The sequence below is a fragment of the Haplochromis burtoni genome, unplaced genomic scaffold (assembly GCF_018398535.1).
Source record: "Haplochromis burtoni strain Fernald_Lab_line unplaced genomic scaffold, NCSU_Asbu1 Contig_186, whole genome shotgun sequence".
Lineage (NCBI taxonomy): Eukaryota > Metazoa > Chordata > Actinopteri > Cichliformes > Cichlidae > Haplochromis > Haplochromis burtoni.
In genome coordinates, this window is record NW_024582547.1 from 923,981 (window position 1) to 946,098 (window position 22,118).

Sequence of the window (22,118 nt, forward strand, 5' to 3'; positions counted from 1 at the left end):
TAAAATATATAACAGCCAAAAGAATACAACTGGGTTTTGAATTGTTTATTTTCTACATGAATCATCTGGAAACAGTTGCTGATTTAACAGATTTTGCAATTGGTCATTTAAACTGATTCTAGTAAAGAATCGGGTGTTCATTATTGTTTTATTAGGTGTGGTCTCATATTCAAGATCATCTCCTGCTGAACATCTGAACTGATTTAAGTGGTGCCAGCTCATTTGAGGTCTTACAGTGAAAGTCCTCTTGTACTTGGTCCACTGTGGTGGGTATTGGCACAAAAAATTACTATGCTTTTACTGAATTGGAAACGCCACATTTCTCGTTATTTCCACGTAACCTCTCACTTTGTAGAATACAGATTGTTGATATAACCCCATACATACGAGCTGGAGAGAAGGGAGGAAAGACAGTCTTTCTTCTGGTCTTACTCCTTACCTGATGTGCGGTTTTGGAAATGGGCTGCTTCAGCTGAAAACAGCTCACACCTTTTTGGTCACACCTTGGATACTGTTTCATTCTTATCTGCTCACATTAAACATGGCCAGGATTTGATATTGAGGTATGTGAACAACTAATTTCTGTGAGTCAAAAGCTCACTGAGAGTAGACCGCACTTATATGGTCATCTCAGTTACTCAGGCCTGTTTATGAGGGACAGCCAATCAAAAGAAGATTGGCTTAAAGTAGGGGAAGTCAAACTAGCTTGTTTCAGATAGAAGATAAATTGAGGGACTTCAGCAAGGTCCAGTATAGGATAAATAAGGATTATTTTGCATTTTGAATCATTCAAAGAATTTAGGAAAAAAAATGAGCGCAATCGACCCTTCTAACCAAATTTGTAAAACAGTAAACTATTCTGGTCACAGTCATATTTACAAAGAAGTCAAATAATGAAAATACTCTTTATTCAGAGCCCTGACCCCAGGTCATTACTTCTGCACAGAACAAACTTTGCCCTTTGTTTCTTAAACTGAAATCATGTCTCAAAGAGAGACAAGATTTCAGGGGTAGCAGAAGGACCTCTTCTTGCACTCTTGGACACGAAGAGTGAATGTAAGCCTCAGTCTGTTTGTCTTTTAGTACCCTGAGATTCAGGTGGAAACATAGTGTCGAATATGATAAAGGATGAGAAAAAGATCATTAACAGAGCACTTTCCTCTCTTACAGCCAGAAGCAGTTCAGACCTTATACATGAGAGTGCTGCATCTCCTGTATCGTTTCAGGCCCGAGTGTCACTCCATGGTGAGTGTTAAATATCAAATTCTGCTTCTGCTCTAAAATGCTCAGACAGTGAATGTTCCTTCTCTTAGTTGGCTTGATGATGATGATGTCTTTTCTGCAGATCTGTGACCTTTTTGCAAGCTTGTATTTTAGTTCACAGTGAAGGAACGTGTTCAAATATGACACACAGCATCCAAGCCTTTATGTCTGCAGTGCCTGTAGTTGAATTGATATGTGTGATCTGTCTTCATAGCAGTGAAAATGCTATCTGACAGAAACATTATAGAACCTTTTGAGTGTATGAATGTCAATTTCTGATGTGAGAGCAAATGCAACATGTTCAGTTTGCAGCTGATGTTTCTTTTGTCTGTGGTCTGGATTTGTAATTTGTTTTCCACAGGTTCCGCTTCTGGAGAACATTCAGTGTCCAGCCTATCACGAAGGGGCAACTGCTATCATGAGTGTCTACACACGCATGTGAGTTTACCCATTTTCTGTCTGGGATATCAGGCTGCTTGGTTATAGCAGAAATTCCAATCACGATGACTGTGATGAGTGACAGTAACCTTGATTATTCAACACAGTTATTGAAACTGATGACACAGTGTGATCCTGTAGGCCACAGGTGTCGAACTCCAGGCCTCGAGGGCCGGTATCCTGCAGGTTTTAGATGTGTCCTTGATCCAACACAGCTGATTTAAATGACCTCCTCAACATGTCTTGAAGTTCTCCAGAAGCCTGGTAATGAACTAATAATTTCATTCAGGTGTGTTGACCCACGGTGATATCTAAAACCTGCAGGACACCGGCCCTCGAGGCCTGGAGTTCGACACCCCTGCTGTAGGCAGTTAGGCCCTGGCTAGGCTATGGTATATCATATGACTTCCTCCTATTACATTATTATCAGTTCACTGGGGCCAAATATCAATATTTCTATTACAAGTCCAACTCAGTAGAAGGTGGGAAGCTGTATAAAATGTACATAAAAACAGAATGAATGAATCTGCAACTCTCATAAACCCATATTTTGTTCACATGGAACTTTTTTGGGAACTTAAATGATGCAAAACTATAATTGAATAATAATAAATGCACACCAACACTATAGTGAAGTAAAATGGAGAAATAAATGATTGTGCTGCACCCTGAAATAAAGCAGAGAGGTTCAAACTGTAGATATTTTTGCATGTATGAGGGAACAAAGTGTAGCGTACACTGCTGGTTTTGTCTAATCTTAGTTTACAACTGTGAAATGTTTTTTGTGTGTTTATCGTTTCTTTCTAGGTGGCAGTTTCTGCCTATGTGTTTGGTGTATGATTTTTCACTCAATGATCTGCTGGCTCCAAGTAAGTCTCACTGATTTCATTCAATAGTTTGTGGTTTGCATCTTGCATAAAATACCCCTCATACATTCAAATGTCTTTTTGTTTTTTTTGTTTTTTTATCAGCAGTCTAGATCTCCCAAATATTCAAATTTAGAGATTGTGTTTAATGTACAATTTTCTTTGATGATAATCTTGGCCTGATTTCTCCAGAAAAACAGAGGACTCTAACCATTCTGAGCGCCATCATGAACTTTCTCCACTTCAGAAAGCAGAGGATGGAGGTCGTCTTGGAGAAGCAGACTAAATTTGTATGTTTTCTTGGGGAACATAGAGAATTGTGTGGAATGGGGAGTAAAATAAAGGATGAACATTTTGTTCTCATAAATGACTCCAATATGCATAACTGTACCCTTTTACGAAGACTTTAGACGACATGTTGCAAATCACTTTTAATCATGAGAGTAGAATATGGAGTAGAATAAGGTTCAGTACGTTGGATTATTATTTTATATACCATTCCAATGTGTTTGTTAGCCTCGCAGTAATACTGTTGCTCTGTGTGTTTTCAGCGGGCAGACATGGACAGACTGCAGGCTTATACTAAAGGCATCAGGGAGGCAGAGAAGAAGATTGAGATGCTGACGTAAGTGGAGGAACGATTCTGTGACTTTTGTTGGTGTTGTTTGGTGTATGGCTGGAAAAACATGCCATCCCTGAAACAATCCAGGCCACAACCATTTAATAACATTTTTATGCTCATTAGTGGAGACAGCTGCTAATTTTTCCAGAAAGAAGAGCTAATCCAAGGCTGTCTGCTCAATCAGAACTCTTTCCTATTGCTTAGGCTCAAAATGAGAAACTACAGACTGAATTTTTGTTTGTCTCACTCACAAGAAAAGATAACTCTGATCCCCGTGTGCCACTATAGGCAGATATTTAAGGTAAGGGGATCCCTTACATTTCAACACAAGGTGATCCCTGTGTTAAAATGGGTCCCTGTCCAACAGGAATCTCCCACACAGTTTATGTGGCTGAGCTTCTACATGGAAAAGTAATGACATATGTAGTGATGGTAAATTTGATTCTTTTTACTGAATCGAGTTTTAATGAGTCATTTGATTCACTGAGTCAGTCGACCAGAGAGTGCAAAAAAATGTACATTTTCACTCAAACTTAATTTGTTTCTCTTTTCATGTAAATCCTACTGCTAAGATGAATGATTCTAAAAGAAAACAACTAAACAGCAAAAAAGAGCAGAAACATTTCTAAAATTAAGCAATTTCCTATCAAAATTGCTTAATAAACATTTATTTTATTAGTATTTTCCTTAAATGTGTTAAATATATATTTTCTCATCTAAATGTCCACTGAGCTGTGAGCCAGGGGGCAGTAATGTGCCTTAACATTGGTTGCCAACCAAGAAGAAGAAGAAGCTGTGAGCCAGGAGGGAGGGGGTGAGTGAGTGAGTGATTCATTGACTGTATCCCAATTCAGGGTCTGCAGCCTTAAAGGCCGCATTTTAAGGCCGATTACGTCACAGCGACGCAACGAAGGCTGTCCCAATTCGAAGGTTGCTTAAAATGCGGCCCTCAAATGCGTCCTTCATTTCCCTGAATTTTAAGGATGTGGCGGTGTAGACCTCATGGCCCAACATATCCCAGAATGCATTATGCACAATGCGTTGGGTGTGGATAATTTTGCCGAAAAAAAACGGCGGATGAGGGGCGCCCGAAGAGTAAACTTTAAGTACTGACTATTATGGCACTTATTTATGTGCAAATGTTTAATAACGAAGAACATTAAAACATTACTGTTGGCCACATGCTGGCAAAGTTATGTGACATTAGTGACGTTTGTACTAATTTGGTTTTAAAGCCTTTACTTTAAAATATACGCTGTTCAATAGCTGACCTTTATCTTAGAAACAAACAAATGAACAAAACATTTTCTCCTTCATTTCTGTCAAACAAAGCTGTATGTTTCCAGCTGTTAGTATCATGGTTGCTAGGCAACCTTGGCAGCGCAACGGAGGCTAGACCTTCCCATTTCACAAGCCTCGCACTTCCGGCCTTAGCGGTCTTTGAGTACGCGGCCCTTGTGGACCGTTAAGGCTGCGTACTTTAAGGCTGCAGACCCTGAATTGGGATACAACCATTCAGTCTATGATTCAGCACAGGAAGGGAGGGGGTGAGTAGCTCAAATGTGCTGTTAGCATGTTAGCAGAGCGATGCTACTGTGAACCGAGGAGCTATTTTCTTGATGTGAGCTTCTACTCAGGGTTTTTTCTTCCAGTTCAGAGCAGAAATGTTTTTGTTACGATACTGGATGTTGTGTTTTTCTCCACAATTTTAATTATAGGCTAGATACATTGCTGCTAACAGCAACAGGGATGAGTCAGTGAGTCAGTTGGGCTTGTGAATCATGATTCATGAGTCAGTAAAGTGATTCTCGAGTATTATTGAACGATTCGTTCATGATTCGCGCATCACTAGACATATGTTATTTCCCGATCTCACTGTCTGGGAATGCACAATGTATGACCCTTTTTTCTTTTTTTTTCTTTTTTTTAATTATTTAAAGCAACAGAATGATTGACTAATAATCTATCAATTGTCTCTTATGAGTAAATGAACAGTTATGCAGGCTAAGCACTGCACTTTGTCTTGTCCTTACTCAGGACCATCCCACCAGAGCAACAGGCTGAGGCTGATGAGCTGGCAGCTGCTCTCTCTGAGCTACAGGCCACCACCATGCATGAATACCAGGAAGTGGTAGGGGGTGATGAAGCATGCTCAGTGTAGTAAAAGGTATTGTGTGTGCCATCAGTAAATAAAAAAAAAAACAAAAAAAACAAACACTTTTATTTTCAGAATGCCAAAAACGACAGCATCACAGAGTGGAAAGCTACGATAGCAGAGAAGACCCAGAAACTGGTAAGCTGCCCGAGCACTTTACACTGTTGTCTGTGTGCACTCGGAGTTTTGACTGGCAAATATAAGTGCGAGTTTTTGTGCATCAGGCCCAGGTGAAGCTAGATGTCAGCAACCTGAAGGAAGACATCAGCAAACTGAAGTCTCAGATCGTGGAGTCTCCAGAGGAGCTAAAGAGCCAGATGGAGAAGATGAGGGAGAATGTGAAGAACATGAAGAACTCCATTGTGAGTGGAAAACGTCTTTGACTCCAAAAGCTGCTGCGTTGAGTTGATGTGTTTGTGATCCACGTGTATGATGGCTGTTTTCAGGAAGAAACAGACGAGCGTGTGGTGGAGCTCCAGAACATGGTGCAGGGTGTGACTCACACCGAGGCTGAGATCCAGCAGATGTGCAGCCTTCTGCAGGACCTGGAGAGCAGCATGAGCAACACCAAGCAGCGGCTGGAAGAGGTACAATGTCAGAGCAGCTGCTCTCTTCTTTATCTATACACACATAGACCGGATGTACAGAGTGGGACACCTGGAAGAAAATTATGTAATGTCTGTTTGATATTTTCTTTTCTATTCCTGAAGCTTTTGCTCACTGCCTATGAGCTTTTTTTTTTTTTTATACACTGCACTGTTGCAGTATATTCTATTTAATTTAATATCAGACATATTTATTATCAGCATGGAGACGGTAAGTAGTTGTATACACACTTAAATGTTTGGGGATTGAGATTTGAAGAACTTGTCGGCCCAGCTGTGACGGACGGGAAGTTCTCTTCTTGTCAGAAGTTCATTAAAAGAAAGCAGCACAAAAACAATCAGCCTGTTAATCCAGTAACAAGCTGCCGAGCTGCAATGCTTGAGTAAATTGTTTTTGCTTTAAACAAATTGAAAGTCAAAGTAATATGAAGACACTTTGCTTGCTTTGGTACTTACCCAAGTGCCCTGTAGTTGTGCATTTTCTGACAATGAGCACAGAAGCGCCATCCATCTGCTGTTTGTGAGGGATAAAACAGAGGAACTAATACAGCTTTTTTCAAAAGAGAGGATGAACGATTGAGCTGCACTGAGGCCCAAAATCATATTTGTACTTGCTTTTGACTCTTCAATCTTCTCTGACCTGAGCTGATGTGACACAGCCAAAGGGCTATCTATACCACTATATAGTCCTTATATACCACTATATTATTATATTATAGGAGATAAAGTCATTTAGCTTTTAAAAAAATAAAATAAAATTCTTGTGTTTAAAGTTCAAACTCAACAGTGCAGTTGATCATTGATTTGTGTATCCATGTGGTTTGTGTGAATGAGTAGCACCAGGAGCTGATGGCTCAGTATGAGAAGAAGCAGAAGGAGCTGAAGAACCTGTGCATGGAGGAAGGCCAGCTGAAGCGAGCTTTGGGCATGAAGCAGGATAAGGAGTGCAAACAGAACATCCGCAGGCAGAAGAAGAGAGAGATGAAGGAGCAGCACGTTCAGGAAGTGTTGGGGTATTAACTTTAGTGGAGTTAATAAACTGCAAGATTCCTGATGCGGTAGATTCACAAGAGCGTTGTATTTCCGAAAGACTTAAATGTGATAAACTGACATATGAAAAAAACCAAACTTAACTTTTCTGCAGGCAGTGTGACCAAATCCACCAGAAGCGTGAGGACATGGCTGACAAAATCCAAGAGATCTCCGCTGAGACGCAGAAGCTGAAGACCAGCATTAAGAGCCTGAGAGACGTGTGCAGCAAAGAGACAGAGAAGGCTCAGGTACAGGCAGCTCCCGTCTGCTCGCTGTTCATTCATAGTTTGAGAGTAACACGATCCCCTTCTGTGTCCAGGCCCTCTATGACACACTGTCCACATCCATGGATGAGCTCCACAAGAGGATTGAGATGCACACCATGGACCTGAAACTCAGTCTAACCAAGATGTCTGCAAACTTCTAATCTCTCTCTTTTTTTTCTTTTTTGAAAACCTGTATTTACTAATCTGTCGGGTGTTTTTTTTTACTCTTGACTTTGTCTTTCTGAGTGTTTAAATTCTATAAATAAAGTTTGTACATTAATGAACTTGAATTTTGACACATAAATAAAACCAGTCCAGGAAGACTACTGATGTCAAACATCAACTGACTAGTACAATACAACCTCACACAGCTGGACTGGCCATCAGCCCACCAGTGATTTTTCGTTTTTATGGGGCAATGTTGTTTGTAACGGTATGAACAATGAAAGGTGGTGGACTGGACAACTGGTTAATCAACTCTGGGCTGGACCAATTACAGCCGAGGTCAGATGCACCCTCCCCCTTGCTTGGGCAACGGTCCTGAAAGCAATTTCATCACGGTACTGAGATGAAAACGAATGAGATTTCTCCCATACTTAGCCTAGAATGCGTCTTTACGCTGGACAGCTGCCTCTTCTCCTCTCCCTCTCCTGTTGCTACTTCAATCATGAAACTGATCAATGATCAGCTGATCAGCTTTTCTGTCGCACGTCCCGTCTCTCGTTTGTTTATCGCCCACTTTGCGCCAGAAAGAGGAAACCAGTGGATGTCAGGTAGGGCATAAACAGGGAAAGACGGGCACAAAGGAATACTTTTCTTTCTTATTCTCATTTAAAATGTCTAGCTTTTAATAAATAATTATCTGAATCTTACAAATAAAGTTTTTATCTGATGTAAAATGTATAGAAGTCACATCACCTTACCATTGATTTCATATGTGCAAAATACGCAGAGCTGATGTAGATGCTGCATAAGCAAGACCAACAGCACGTGTATGTTTTAACTAAACTAACACGTGTGGTGCTGGGACACCATGGAGGGACTAGCTTTAACAGCGGATCTGTTTAGAAATGTAGCCTTATCCATTGAAGTGTTAATTCCAGAATGTAAATATTGTGTGGCTGTTGGGAATTTCTGTGGTTGAGGAACATTAATGAATACACAAATAATTTCTTAAGCGCTCACCAATAGGAGGGGAGAAGTTGCAAAGTGCAGAGAAATGAAGATTTGTAAACCATCTGAACATGTGGATGGTAACTGTGAGGCTGCAGCAGATCTATAGATGGTTAAGAAATTATTTTAGAAACAATATCTGCATGGCTGTTATAAACCTGATGTTTATGATACCTGTTTTAAAGAGCACACAAGTAGGTAGGATGGTAGGAATGACAAGAACCTGGAGATATTGGTTTGTGTCCTTTCACTCAACATTCAATTTTGTTTTTATTTTCCCTTTTCTCTGGTTTAGACACTAGAACTACATGTTTAGGCTAAAAATGAAAATGATATATATATATATTGCAGTTGTGACATGGGGAATAAGACTCGCCTCACTACACAGGGCCACTGCTAAAGGACATCTTTTGTATACATTGGAGACACCAGCGTCTTTGGCTAAACATCAGTATTTGACTTCCTGGAAATGAGAACAGGTTCACTGGTCAGTGATCAAACCTTTATCAATGTGATTGTTTTCTGCAGTAAATTGCTATGGTAACATACAAATCCACACGTTCATTATCAAAGTGAATACAACAATCTTACTAACAACTTTCTTCTTATATGATTTTCATGTGTATCTGCTGCTGTGTGTTAGTTGCAGAGCTATTGCTGAGGTAAAAGACGATCAGCTGACTCCTAGCTGTTTGGGCTCCTGGTAGGCTGCTTCTTCTAAGGGCTGTGACTTCTTGGGCTTCTTTAAGAGAGCCAGCTGAGCTCTGACGTCTTTAGCCTGAGTCCTGGCCAAATGCAGCTCCTTCCGCAGCTCGTTGATTTCAGCAATCAGAGTCATGTTTTCCTGCAAAGTCCAAAGTCGTGGCTAGATAACTATCAATTCAGCAGGTCTTTACTCCACATTACACTTTCACACTCTGTCATACAGGATATGTTAAGACTTCAGAGTTGCATTGTTAATGACTAATGCCAATGTACTGTTGTGATCTGGATAATGACTAACCTTCATGATTTTGGTGTAGACCTTTTCGTGCTCCTCTGCAGATTTGACCAGCCTCATTTTGAGGCCATTTACTGTCCTCTCCTGTCGATCACACTGGTGACGCAGCGCCTTCTGAACAGTATCATCTGCATTGGTTCTCTCCACCTTTCAAACGGGACATACACTTGATAGTTTGATTTCAAGCCCTCCCAGCATCCAGGCAGCTCTTGGGGTATTTCTTAGCACACTTACCCTTTCAGTCTGCTGGACATATCGAGCGTATATCATCTGTATGTTGTCCTTCAGAGTTTTAGGCTCCTGGATGAAGCCGACACAGTTGTGCAGGTCTGATTTCAATCGCTGGAGATGCGTCTCCAAATCTTTGACCTGACAACAAAAAACAAGAGAAGCCCATTCTTATATTAAAAAAGGAATGATTTTTATTACACTTTTATCCTCAAAGCTTAAAGAGGATCTATTCTGCTCACTTCCAGCTTTATATTTTTATTCCTCGATTTTACTACAGTACATGTAGCCCAGTAGATTCACAGTTAAAAACAATCATCATTTACCTTATACTTGGCCTTCATGCAGCTGTTCACCTTGTGTCTGAAACAGGTTTTAGTTTCCGCCACCCTACATTTCCTCTGATTGGCTGCCACTTGTAAGCAAGAGCTTTTGGGTGGAGCCAAAGTCCTTCTAGGACCTAATCTTGCCACTTGGCATTAATGTTAGCAGTACCTCAAATCTGATTTAAAAAAAAAAAAAAAAAAAAGAGTTGCTGATTTTGATTCTGGCCCAGTGGGTTTAAAAAGTTTTCTTTGCAGATTTCTCCATTAGACTTCAATTCAAGATTCTCTGAATGCCACTTCTTTCTCAAAAGAGTTAGGTCCACAATTATTTGCACAATGACACAGATTATGTAGTTTTGCCTCTTTACTTTAAAAAGGAAGCGTTGTTTGTTTACTGACCTTCTGACTCTCCTTGCACATCTCTTTGTCTCTGGTCTTCAGTTTGAGCTTCAGCTCAGAGACGGTGAGCTTCAGCTGAGCATTGCTCTTGTCGGTTTGTATCAGCTCTTCCTCCAGCTGCCGAACACGAGAAATAGCACGACACTGTAGCTGGTAGTGTTGACACTGTTTTAACTTGACTACAATTAAAACAAGGTCAACCGAGCACAGCAAACTTTATTTCTGTCTAACTTTTTAACTCAACACTATTCAAATGGCAAGAAAATGTACAGGAACCCTTATGAATCATCTACATTTATGTATTCAACAGTCTCCACATATGTTTTCTAACCATGCGTTAACACAGTGCTAAGCTTTTTCATCTTTCACATACCTGACTGATCCGCTCCTTCTTCACACTGATGTCATGTTGCAGAGGCTCAGTTTTCTGCTTTAACTCATTCAGCTGGAATTCAAGAACAAACTTTAACTTCTCCAGTTCCTGATTCTTTCTCTTCAAGCACGAGATAATGTGATCCTGTGAGAACATGAACAGGTTGAACGGTTTTAGAGTTCAAAGGTTTTCATACATGAATTCTGAACAATGTCAAGAGAATCTGGTCCAGATCAGTCTCCATATGTCATGTAGTCAAACTGAATTAGACAGTACAATTTTACAGCTAATGTAGAGAAGAGCTCAGAGTTGAAGTGCATTGTAGGAAAACGTGTCTGTCTTTCAGTAACTCAGCGCTTTAAAATATGCTTATATTATACTTATATGCTTATAATATGCTCATATTCCCATAAATGTATGCACAGTAACACAGCACTTAAGCTTCGCTGAGAAATCTACACTGCACCTGCATCACAACTGCAACCCCTCTGACACTCTTCAATAAACCTACAACATAACCTGACGCACTCCTTTGTAGAACCAGAAGACATATCAACGCAGCCCACAGCTGTTGTGGCTGGCCTGTTCGTCCTGTGTATTTCTGGCTATTTTTCAACGCAATCATCATCTCATCTATAATGACTCATAAATGTCAGCAAATTCCTGGAGGGAGATCTGTGAAGCTATTAGGATGGTCATGAAGGAAAGTACAAAGAAGCAGAAAAACTTGAGGAACAAATAAGTGAGCACTGAGCACCAGAGATGGACAGTAACACGCGTTACTGTAATCTGATTACTTTTTTCAAGTAACGAGTAAAGTAAGGGATTACTATTGCAAAAACGGTAATTAGATTACCGTTACTTTCCCGTAGGAACGCTGCGTTACTGCGTTACTAAAACCGTGATTTTTTGCGAGAATGTCTCACGACAGTGACGTAAGAGAGTGCGCCGTTAGTGACAACAGCTGTGTGCAGATCAACAGTGGATCATATATGAGTGTGGGAGAGAGTATGAGCGTGCAGCGTTTAAAGCGTGGAAGTACTGACCTTACTTTGAGTTTGATTCCATAAAAAGTGACAAAAACATTAGCGTCCATCGTGCGTGGGAAGAAAACTTCTTTTTACAGCGAAAAAAACCCCTAAACTTCCAAGCAAGCACCGAGTAGCTACGAGGTAATGGGAAACTCACAGAGAAACTCGCGGATTCTTCAATTGACCGCGGCACACCTGCACCAGGGTAAACCTCCGCCTACCGTAGTCCTGCTTTACAGGTGAAAATAGAGCAACAGGACCGCTGAGTCTTTGACTTTATTTATTTTCTGCTGTGTTTTACTTGCATCTATTTGAAAGAGTGAGTGTAAACACAAAAAATATTTTATTTTATGTGCTGGAATGTGTAGAAAATAGGTTTAAATGTTAAACTAATTTATTCAAGTCAGAGAATGTTGCATATAATTAAATTTTTGCTTGATGCATAAAGTTAAAAGATTAAAACTGATAAAACAAGTTTTAAAAAGGGACTTTTCCATTTGATTACATTTTGTATGATGGATTATGTAGAAAAAGTAGAATTGGACTGAAAGATCTATCGCTTTATCACCTCTTCAGGTTGTAAATCGTGTTTTTAAAAAGTAACTAAGTAATTAATTACTTTTGAAAATAAGTAATCAGTAAAGTAACGGGATTACTTTTTTGGGGAAGTAATCAGTAATTAGTTACTGATTACTTTTTTCAAGTAACTTGACCAACACTGCTGAGCACAACAAAGAGCAGGAACTTGAGGGGGCGAGAAGTCCCCAAATCTTATTTGTTTCTATCAGCTGCGTGTCAAAACTCATCATTAAAATGTCACTTTATGCTTTATGGAGTTAAAGCTAGTGTTAAATGATAACTTAATGAATGTCGTCACTTCTGATTCCATATGTGTAACGTCGAGGCTTCAAAATGTAAAACTGTTTAAAATTCTGCTAAGTGGACGTTTGGTTGACAGCAAATGACAGCTCTGATCTTGGTCACCTTGTCCTGACTGGTCTTTTCATGTCCAGAGATCTGCCTCTTCAGGTCTTCAATGTCACTCTCCAGGGAGCGGATCAGCCCAAGCAGCCTCTGCCGCTCTTGCTTCAGTTTGTTTATATCAGCGCTCCTGTCATCAATCTGCTTCTGTAGACTGATGAACTGTGAACACACCAGCGTCCAACCAACCAAAGAGGAGACACACAGAGAACAGCAGCTGATGTGAGCAGACAGACAGGAGACAGAGCTGATGCTCTGCAACAGAACCAAACATTCAGTGAATAACAGAAGCTTTGTTCACCTTTTGTGCCATGATGCTATTTTTTCCCTTCAGATTTGTATTGGTCTGTTTCTCAGTTTTCATTTTCTTCTCATAATTGGTCTGGATCTCGAGAATCTTCCTCTCCTCGTCCTCTTCAGCCTGCTTTATGATTGCTTTAAAAACACTAATCTTCTGTTCGGTGTCCTCCTGACACTAAACGAAAGATTACCGGTTTCATTCAACTGCTGCACCATTTAACTTACCACCACCTCCTCTTCCTGCTCCTTATTACTGACCTGAGCGAGGAGCTCGGCCTTCTCCTGTAGCTTGGCCTCGTACATCTTTGTGAGCTCCTCCACCGCTTGGATTTTTCTGTCCTCTGCAGACTTGAGCTGCTTCTCATAGTCTTCCTGCATTCTTTGATGTTTTTGCTGAAGATCCTGGTACTTCTCGTGCTCCACAATCAGCTTCTGGCTGTATGATAGCTCTGTGTGTGATTAAAAGAGTATGAACACCAAACACTTACAAAAATAAAGATAACAGATTGTGCTGATCCTGTTCTCCTGTTACCTAAATCCTTCAGTTCTTTCGAATGCTTCATAATAAGCTCTGCAGAATTCTGCTGATTCTCACATTCCTGCTTTTCCATCTCTATCTTCATGGCCTGCAGTAAAAGCAGGATACTTGATTCATCAAGGGCAGCAGCTACTGACTCAATTAATCAACGTCAAAAGTCACCCACTGATGATTGCTAGTCTTGGGAAGACATTTTGACCTTTAAGTTGTAAATCTATGTGAAGCTGAGCTCTCGTGTAACAGAGGCACACCTGTTGGGATGTTTTCAGAGATTCTATCTGCTGGACAAAGTTGTCAGACAGCTCTCTGAGCTTCTCGTTGTAGTTCATGTCCTTCAGGCGGAGCTGGTACTCATTCTCCATCTGCAGCTCCTCCAGCCGCATCTTCATCTCCAGCATGTGCTGGGTCTGAAAGTAGACGCAGGAACATACAATCAATACCTCTTCTTTTAACCATAACATGACAGTTGTCACCTTGTTGCAATTCTTTTAGCTTTCTTCTAAAGTGTCGTACATAAATAACTTAAACCAGACACATAAACACATGAAGTGTACCTCATACTACTTGGAAAGAACAGATTGCTGTAGCGTCTGCAGTAATGTGAACCCCAGACTCTGCTTCGTGTGAAAGCAAGGCTGTCGATTTACTGGCTCACCTACATTCCCACCCTGACCTACAGCCACAAGTTGTGTGTAGTGGTTGAAGACCATGGATACAAGCAGTGCAAATGAGCTTCCTCCAAAGGCTCGGTGAGGAGCCTGTTCATGTAGGAGGAAGTCCAAGTAGAGCCACTACTTCATCACATCAAAAGAAGTGAGCTCAGGTGGTTCAGGCATCTGACCAGGAGGCCTCCTAAACAAGGTGTTTCAGGCATGTACTAAAGAGAGAAAGGCTGAAGAGAGATGCTGGAGAAGTTACATCTGGTTTGGGAACACCTCAAGGTCCCCGAAAGACCAGGATTAGTGGTGAGAGTGAGGTCTCTGCTGCCCCAGCAACCAGGACCATAGCTTGGTCCTGGTTGCTGGGGCATCATAAGAAGCCGAAAATGGTCGTATGTACAGAGCTGGGAACATCCAAACCAACAGAGGCTGTTCATGAGCAGAACCAACAGGCCTCCCATTGCTGTCTCCCGCCTGATCCGTAAGATGAAGCTTCCCGGCCGTGAGAACAAAATCACTGTCATCGTGGGAACAGTCACTGATGATGTCAGGATTCAGGATATCCCCAAGCTCAAGATTTGTGCTCTGAGGGTGACTGATGGTGCCCGCATCCTCCACCAAAGCTGTCGCGAAATCGATCAATGTAGAGCAGTGTCACAAACCACGGAAGCCCCAGAAAAGTGCAATCAAACAATGACTTTATTAACAGCCCGGAGAAAACATCAACATATGTCTTCTGACCAAAATACATGTTGTGGACACTTATAAAGCAGTGGGGTACACGCCCCCCCCATGGCGTCAAATACAGATTAAAATAGGTTCCAGACATTAGTCACAGTTAATCGTACATTTTTAATAGCTATAAGCAGACATAGAACTTCTGATTCTTTCCTAAAATAATTTTCACATATGGCACTTTGTGTATGTGTGTTTTCTATTCATTAATGTAATTGTCAATTATTTTCTCTCTTTATTTTACTTTTTTTATCTGTTTGTTTGTGACATTCTACTTTAGTTCTACTAAATCTTGATGTAAAAACAATACACCATTATTCCACGCACACACTCTGCAGTTTGCCTACGCACACACTTCTCTCTCAGACTTCCTCTGTTCACACACTCGCCTATGAGTTTTTATTAGTTATTTATTATTTTGTACAAATCACACAGAAACATTCAAATCGAGTACTCACAACATTCACACACTTAGAATCACTCAAAATACGCTTTCCTAAGAGTATTTTATCAAACATGCTTTCAAGAATCAGAAAGAGGAAGTAGACAACACTCAGTAACTGCGTCTGTCCTCTTAAAAGAGAAGAGAAATAAACACATATGGGACAATTCTCCCCATCTTAGACAAAATGTGACCTTAAATGTCCTTTTCTAAGTCATGTTCTTCTCTAAACACAACTCTTGGCCTCCAGGGCATAACCTTTGGACTTATAACTCTGATATAAGTCCACACAGTACGGAGAACCTGCAAGTTCAGTTTTTTCTTTTTAAATTCTCCACACACTTGAAAAACTGTTTGTCATTTATCTGCCCAAGAACTTCATCCAATGGACCTCGCCGGGTCCAGTAATCTTCAACACAATTGTGTATCCTCATGTACACAACTTATTCTTCACTGGTATCACAGCACATCTAGTAATATCATCAGAATTACTTCATCATAGTAAACATTGATTTTCCTTTAAAATCAATTTACCATCAGAACTAAAGATCACAGCTGACTCGATTCTCTGAAATCCTGAGTCAGTTAAACACCTTGCTCAACTCAAGGTGTCCTTTTCTCGGACTTCCTCGTCCGAACTCACTCTTTTTATCCCGGCATCTCCACCAGAATGTTACGAGATCTTCCACTCTTAATTGGTGAAAGAAGGTAACTTTGTAAGTTCTCTCCACTGTCTCACAGTAGCAAACAACCTGCGCATTCAGAAGATCCCCTTCTCACTGTAATTCAATTCTCATAGACCCAAAAGTAAGCATATTATTTCCCTAGTCAAAAGTGAAACCGTTCCTCACACAGTAATTCTTAATCCAACCTTAAAGTGAAACAAACACCCTTCGTGTTTTGAAACTAAAAAGGAAGGAAGAGCGCCCAATTTTAACGGCGCATGTTGTTACTGAACAACATGACAAAGTACAAATACTTTGTTACTTAAAAGAAAAGTAAAAAAGTACAAATACTTTGTTACTGTACTTGAAAAGAATTTTCAGGTATCTATACTTTACTTGAGTAGGTGTTTTTCTGACAGCTGTTTACTTTTACTCCCTACATTTTAATCAAATATCTTTACATTCTACTCCTCACATTTTTAAAACAGGCTTTTTTGATACTAGTATCTGTACTTAAGTACGAAATATCTGTACTTTTGCCACCTCTGTATCTACGTGTGTGTATGTAAGTATGCATGGATAGATGCATGCTAGCCATGTATGGGGAGGCTTCATCTGGCAAACCTCACATGCAGTACAGCACTAAGGATTGTTCCTTCTAGGAAGTAGAAGTAGACTGGGGGGCAGAGGCTTCAGCTTTCAGAGACCCTGTCTACTTTTACAATCAGGCTTAAAACTTTTCTTTTAGATGAAATATACACATACACATACATAGGATACATATAGTTAGGGCTGGATCAGGTGACCCTGAATCCTTAGTTATGCTGAAATAGGCCTAGGCTGCTGGAGACTTCCCATGATGCACTGAGTGTTGCACTGAGTGATGTTCCAAAGCTATAACATTACAAACACATAACTGACCACTTGCACTGATGGTCCAGGATCAAGAACTTACAATGCTTTAGGAACAAGACCAACAGGGGGGTGTCACACTATGCACTTACTCACCTTCTCCTCCAGGTCTGACTTGGTGATAAGGATCTCTTCCGTGTGGACTATGTGTTTGTTGCTCTTTAGACCTCTGCCTTCCTTATCGATGATTTTCCAAATCAGCAGACAGCCGTCTTCAGACACTGTCAGCAGGAACTGATCATCATACGTGATCACCATCTGAGGACACACATCTTTTAGTGGGTGGACTCTTTGCTTCTGAATGATCAGCATCATGGTCAATCAATTTTTTCATACATGATGTGAGATTGTGTGTATATCAATCTCACATCACAATAATACACATAATTTCCCCTATGGATCAATAAAGTATTCTGATCAGTGCAAATCTCAATCAGAGCAAATCAGTGCTTCTGCTCACCTTGGTGACAGGCCCAGAGTGAGCCTGGTATGTCATCCATTCCTTCTGGATAGGTAATGGGTATTTAATGGCCCTTACAGTCCCACTGGAGGTCCCGGTGAAGACCACTCTACCAGAATGGGACACTGCAAGAGCAGTGTGAGCTGTCTCATCAGCTGGAACCTCCCTCAGTACCTGTGGATAGGATATAACAATAAACCCAGTTTTTTTTTAACAAAAAAAAAAAAAAGAAAGAAAAAACAACATTGCTGCTGCTTGAGATGTTTTGTTGATTTGCAGCAACTTAAAAGAACAAATCCAGGAGTCAGCTGTGCTTGCTAACCTGACAGTCTTGGATCTCCTTCAGAGTGAGGTCTGTTCCCACAGCCAGGATGGTCTTACAGTCTGAGGAGAAGGCCACACCTGTATAACTACAGGACTTTAGGACGCTTTCTGACTCCCGCTTGCCACTCTGCGTGTTCCACTCGTACACTGCCCCATCCACCCCACAAGACACGACCCGGCTGTCGTCCAGGCTCCATTCAATCCGACACACCTGTTAATTGAAATACCAGTAAATAAGAATGACAAATAAGCACTGGGACTCCTCTGTAACACAAACTCCAGCTGACTCACCTTTCCATTGTGGCCCTTCAGATTAAGGATATTGTCAAAAGAGGTGACAGAATAGATTTGAATGATGTTTCCATTGACAGCTGCAAACATGTGGCCACCGTTGCTAAAAGCACACTGAAAAGAGAAGGAGACAAAGACAGAGTCCAAGCGCAAAAGTTTTGAGTGGAAAATGTGATAATGCTCCACTTTAAGATGAATTATCAGATATCGCAGTAAATACTGAAAACGCTAACCCAGGATTCAGTATTTACGGATTTACAGAACACAGCTGGATGAGACACAACAGAAGGGGGTAAAGATCAATCATTTCACCCTTGAATTTAGTAATACTCTGATTATTTCAGTATTGGCTGTTCAGATTTACTGCAAACACAAATGCAAAGCAACCTCTACCTCTCTACAGCTGCGCACAGTGAACTCCTTGAAGGTGCGGATGTCATCAATAAGCAGGTTCATCAGCCTGAGTCTGTCTGAAAACCCCACAAGGATGAAGAGGCCTGTGGGATGTAGTGCCACGCTGTACGCCTCCTCCTGGAACTCCTTGCACAGCTCCAACACTCTAGAGACAAAACAGAGAGAACAGCAAGAGCTCAGAAACATGACATGTCATTCTGTTATGCAGTTTTATATTGTATCAACCTGACGAAAACTGATTGATATATCTATAAAAGGAATTGTGTGTATGTGTTTTACTTTGTCTCGTAGTTCCAGATGCGGACAGAGCGGTCCAGAGAGCAGGTGGCTACGAGGGGCTTGCATATGCAGATGGACAAACCAGTGATGGAGCTGGAGTGGAAGGACTGGGACAGGAACTCAAAGTGTAGTTTATCCTCCTAATGGAGTTGCAAAGATAACTTTAAACATCTAAAGAGAACTCTGATGCCTTAAACAAGTGGAGAAAAAAAGAGAGTGGAGGTAGACAACAGAAAGAAGACAATGAAGGAAGAGAAATGGTAAATGGCCTGTATTTATATAGCGTGTTTTCTTTGCTACAGCATACAAAGACTGTTAAAAATATCCAACTGGAAATTAGCACAATTGGTCCACCAAAAAAAAGAAGAGGAAGTGTTAAGTCTAATTGTTGAATGTTGCCATTGTGTTTCTTAAATTTGTACAGTCTTAGTTCAAGCAGTAGATCAAAGCCATTCCTTTGATCCTGACCACCTCTCCAACCACTCTGTGCTGGGGGAGGTTTTATTGTAGATACATCCTATCTGAAAGATCTGTTTCTTTTTTTGTAAGCTTCCTGGGTTTACGACCCTTTGGTCAGCAGGAGGTCTGACACACACACACACACACACACACACACACACACACACACACACACACACACACACACACACACACACACACACACACACTCACACACACACATCTTACAGAAGTTCACACATATACATACAAATGCTTTGTCTCAGAACCAAGGGGGCGTGGCTTTGTTCTGACGTGTTTTGTGTGAACTGTGTCTCAATAAAAAGGGCAGCAAGGGAGGTCGTGGTAGAGGTCATTTTCGTGGTGGACACAGGCCTCCCTTGCGCAAGCGTTTGATCGATCGACTGTCTTGTTTTCTTCATGATGAATAAGTCTCTAGAATTAGCGGGGCTTGTGGAAACACAGACCCAACAGGAAGTGAGATCATACATAGAAGAAAAAGTAAAACAGCAAAATAATATGTATGTATTTCTGACTGCTGACCAGCTACTATAGTAATGTTTCAAGTACAGAGGAGGTCAGTGTGAGAATGGATGTAGCAAACAGCTCTACATAATCTGAATTGATGGGGGCATGTGGAAGAAAATAAAATACCAGCTAGGACAGTTGATGCAGTAATTTCACTTATACAAATGATGAACCCCGTCATTGGTGGTGCTGGTAGGTGTAACTGTAGAGCACCTTGTTCATGTCCACAGAGGACAGGCTGACACTGTACAGCTGTCCTCGGTTTGTGCTGATGGCCAAAGTCTCCTCTGCTGGACTGATGCATATGGTGTCAATCTGCTGGTATTCTGCTAAGGTCACACCGCTGCAGTATGCATCTAGAGGGATCTGACACAAGCATACCCATGTGCACACAAAGACTTCACTTTCCACCTTTTCTGATATAAAGCTTAAACATTTACCTTTATCTCCCTGGTCTTTCTGTAACCATTCTCATCTGTCTGCTCAAACAGAAAAACGGTGCCAGGACCTCTAGAGCATGCAAAGCCTTTGGAGTAGGACAGGATTGCTGTGATGGAAGGGACAGAGGGACCTTCATTCACATTAGCATCTTTGATCTTCTTTACCTCCACCTGCCTGTGCAAAGTGAAGCGGGTATAAGCAAGAACATCACTCATCAAAGATGGATTGCTGCAGTGACCACAGTGAACCCATTCATCTGGTCTGAGATCAGCTGGTTATCATTTGTTATACGCATTTCCATTCCATGTTTCAACATGTCTGCCAATTTTTCCACTACTTTTTTTAATCATTGCCACACGTTATGAGTGATACTAGCTGCTCAGACATTTAAAGTCTTTATTTAATCCATCGGCGTGTATTTGTTGGACAACAATGAAGTTAGACACCAGGAATCATTTATATTTGCCCATCTGCCCAGATTAGCAGGTGCTTTTGGTAGCCATGAAAAGCTCTATGCTAGATATTTTTGGGGTACAACCGACAGAATTCAATAAAATTAGTTGGTTTTGAGGTCAGATTATTCACCATTATGATTATGGACTTGACCCGGATTGGGTCAAAAATGGCAGGAACAGCATGGGGTGGAGATGAGTTACAGAGGCTGCTTCATGTAAAATAGCACCAGTTCATGTGGTCCAGCTTTCTCACCTGGCAGGCTGGCCCTGCACACAAGTCATGCTGATCTCTCTTCGCAGGTCTCCAGACTCAAACACCAGCAGTCTGCCAGTGTCTGTGCCAGCGATCACCCTGTGCTCTGACACCCAGGTGTGGCACAGGAAATTGATGGACTCAACCTTTGCAACACTGCTTGGTTTCAGGGCCCCCTCTGAGTAGCGGAACAGCTTGAAAACACCGGTTCCTCTCACACAGAGCTGTGTGTTGCTGTAAGGGTTGAAGCTGACCTGATGAGAAACAGTTACTATAATAATAACGTGTTCAGCATGTGTATGCCTGCATTTATACAAGCTTCACTGATGCAGCACAGATGACTCACCTGGGTGACAGGATTATTTGTGTTTGTTGTCTTCAGTGTTGCCAGGAGTTTGTGTTTCTCCCAAAGCCAGAGGATCAGCATCAACTCGGGGCTCCCTGTCAGGCCTATCAGGTACTTGGAATCAGGAGAGAAAGCAATGCAGATAAACTCTTGAACAGACATGTCTCCTGCACTCAAAACCTTTCTCTTTCTGCCCTGCTCATGCTGCAGGTCAAACACAGTGACGGTGGCTCTCTCTCCATAATCTGACACTGCCAGGTAGCGTCTGTTGGAGCTGATGGTCATAGCACGCATTCCCTGACCTCTCTCTGAGCCTGGAGAGACGACACCAACAGAAATAAATGCTGTTAAATACTAAAAAAAACCAACTTTCGTACTTATATCAAGAGCACCACCAGGGTAGAAATTTAGTTACTTATGTTAGTTAGTTATGACTTAGACATCTAAAAATGAGCGCACCTGAAATGAACCGCTGCCATCGTTGGACAGTGTTGAAACACACGCAGCTGTTTCCGCTGGGGAAGACGACGGTTTGCTCGTCAAAGAAACACAAATTGTTCCTCACACCAGTCCGTACACCGAAAATGAAATGGGACTGAGCAACTACAAAAGACATTTTTAGATGTCACTTAAAATAATAATAATATGCCAGCAGGCTTGAAAACTGAAGAGTGTCTCTGCGCATAACAAACACTTCCAGAAAACATTAATACTTCTGAAAGCCAGAAAAGCCCTCGCGGAACCGATTGAGAGTCACGTCGCTAGGCAACGCTGGGAAATCCCGCGAGACCACGAGAACTCGTAAGGTGTTTCCAGACCGTTGTTTCTAGTGATGTGCATACCACTGATTTCCTTTCCG

General features: G+C 41.3%; 2 protein-coding genes across 4 annotated transcripts; one reads left to right on the forward strand and one right to left on the reverse strand.

Moving 5' to 3' along the window:
* Positions 1-40: 40 nt before the first annotated feature.
* Positions 41-7,537, forward strand: nuf2 (UF2 component of NDC80 kinetochore complex). The gene is made up of 12 exons (XM_005934515.3): positions 41-1,245; positions 1,625-1,701; positions 2,509-2,570; positions 2,760-2,857; positions 3,119-3,192; positions 5,227-5,320; positions 5,420-5,482; positions 5,569-5,706; positions 5,791-5,931; positions 6,787-6,962; positions 7,094-7,229; positions 7,301-7,537. The coding sequence occupies exons 1-12, from the start codon at positions 1,129-1,131 to the stop codon at positions 7,406-7,408; spliced, it is 1,284 nt and encodes a 427-aa protein (XP_005934577.1). The 5' UTR covers positions 41-1,128; the 3' UTR covers positions 7,409-7,537.
* Positions 7,538-7,664: 127 nt separating this feature from the next.
* cfap57 (cilia and flagella associated protein 57) lies at positions 7,665-22,017 on the reverse strand. Of its 3 annotated transcripts, XM_014337525.2 has the most exons (21): positions 21,719-22,017; positions 21,260-21,573; positions 20,914-21,167; positions 20,205-20,379; positions 19,978-20,130; positions 18,778-18,917; positions 18,478-18,643; positions 18,085-18,198; positions 17,792-18,004; positions 17,470-17,643; positions 17,106-17,267; positions 13,848-14,003; positions 13,591-13,684; positions 13,317-13,507; positions 13,060-13,233; positions 12,762-12,920; positions 10,747-10,890; positions 10,374-10,490; positions 9,655-9,789; positions 9,424-9,567; positions 7,665-9,264 (listed from the first exon to the last, which is right to left on the reverse strand). In XM_014337525.2, exons 1-21 carry the CDS (start codon positions 21,873-21,875, stop codon positions 9,094-9,096), a joined length of 3,507 nt encoding a protein of 1,168 aa, XP_014193011.1. In that variant the 5' UTR covers positions 21,876-22,017; the 3' UTR covers positions 7,665-9,093. The 3 variants fall into 3 exon arrangements, 2 of the variants coding, with proteins under 2 accessions (XP_014193011.1, XP_042081799.1); XM_042225865.1 differs by lacking the exon at positions 21,719-22,017 and having other exon boundaries at positions 20,914-21,147; positions 21,260-21,350; XR_001336753.2 differs by lacking the exons at positions 7,665-9,264; positions 9,424-9,567 and adding an exon at positions 9,975-10,150 and having other exon boundaries at positions 9,672-9,789.
* Between the last annotated feature and the right edge of the window lie 101 nt (positions 22,018-22,118).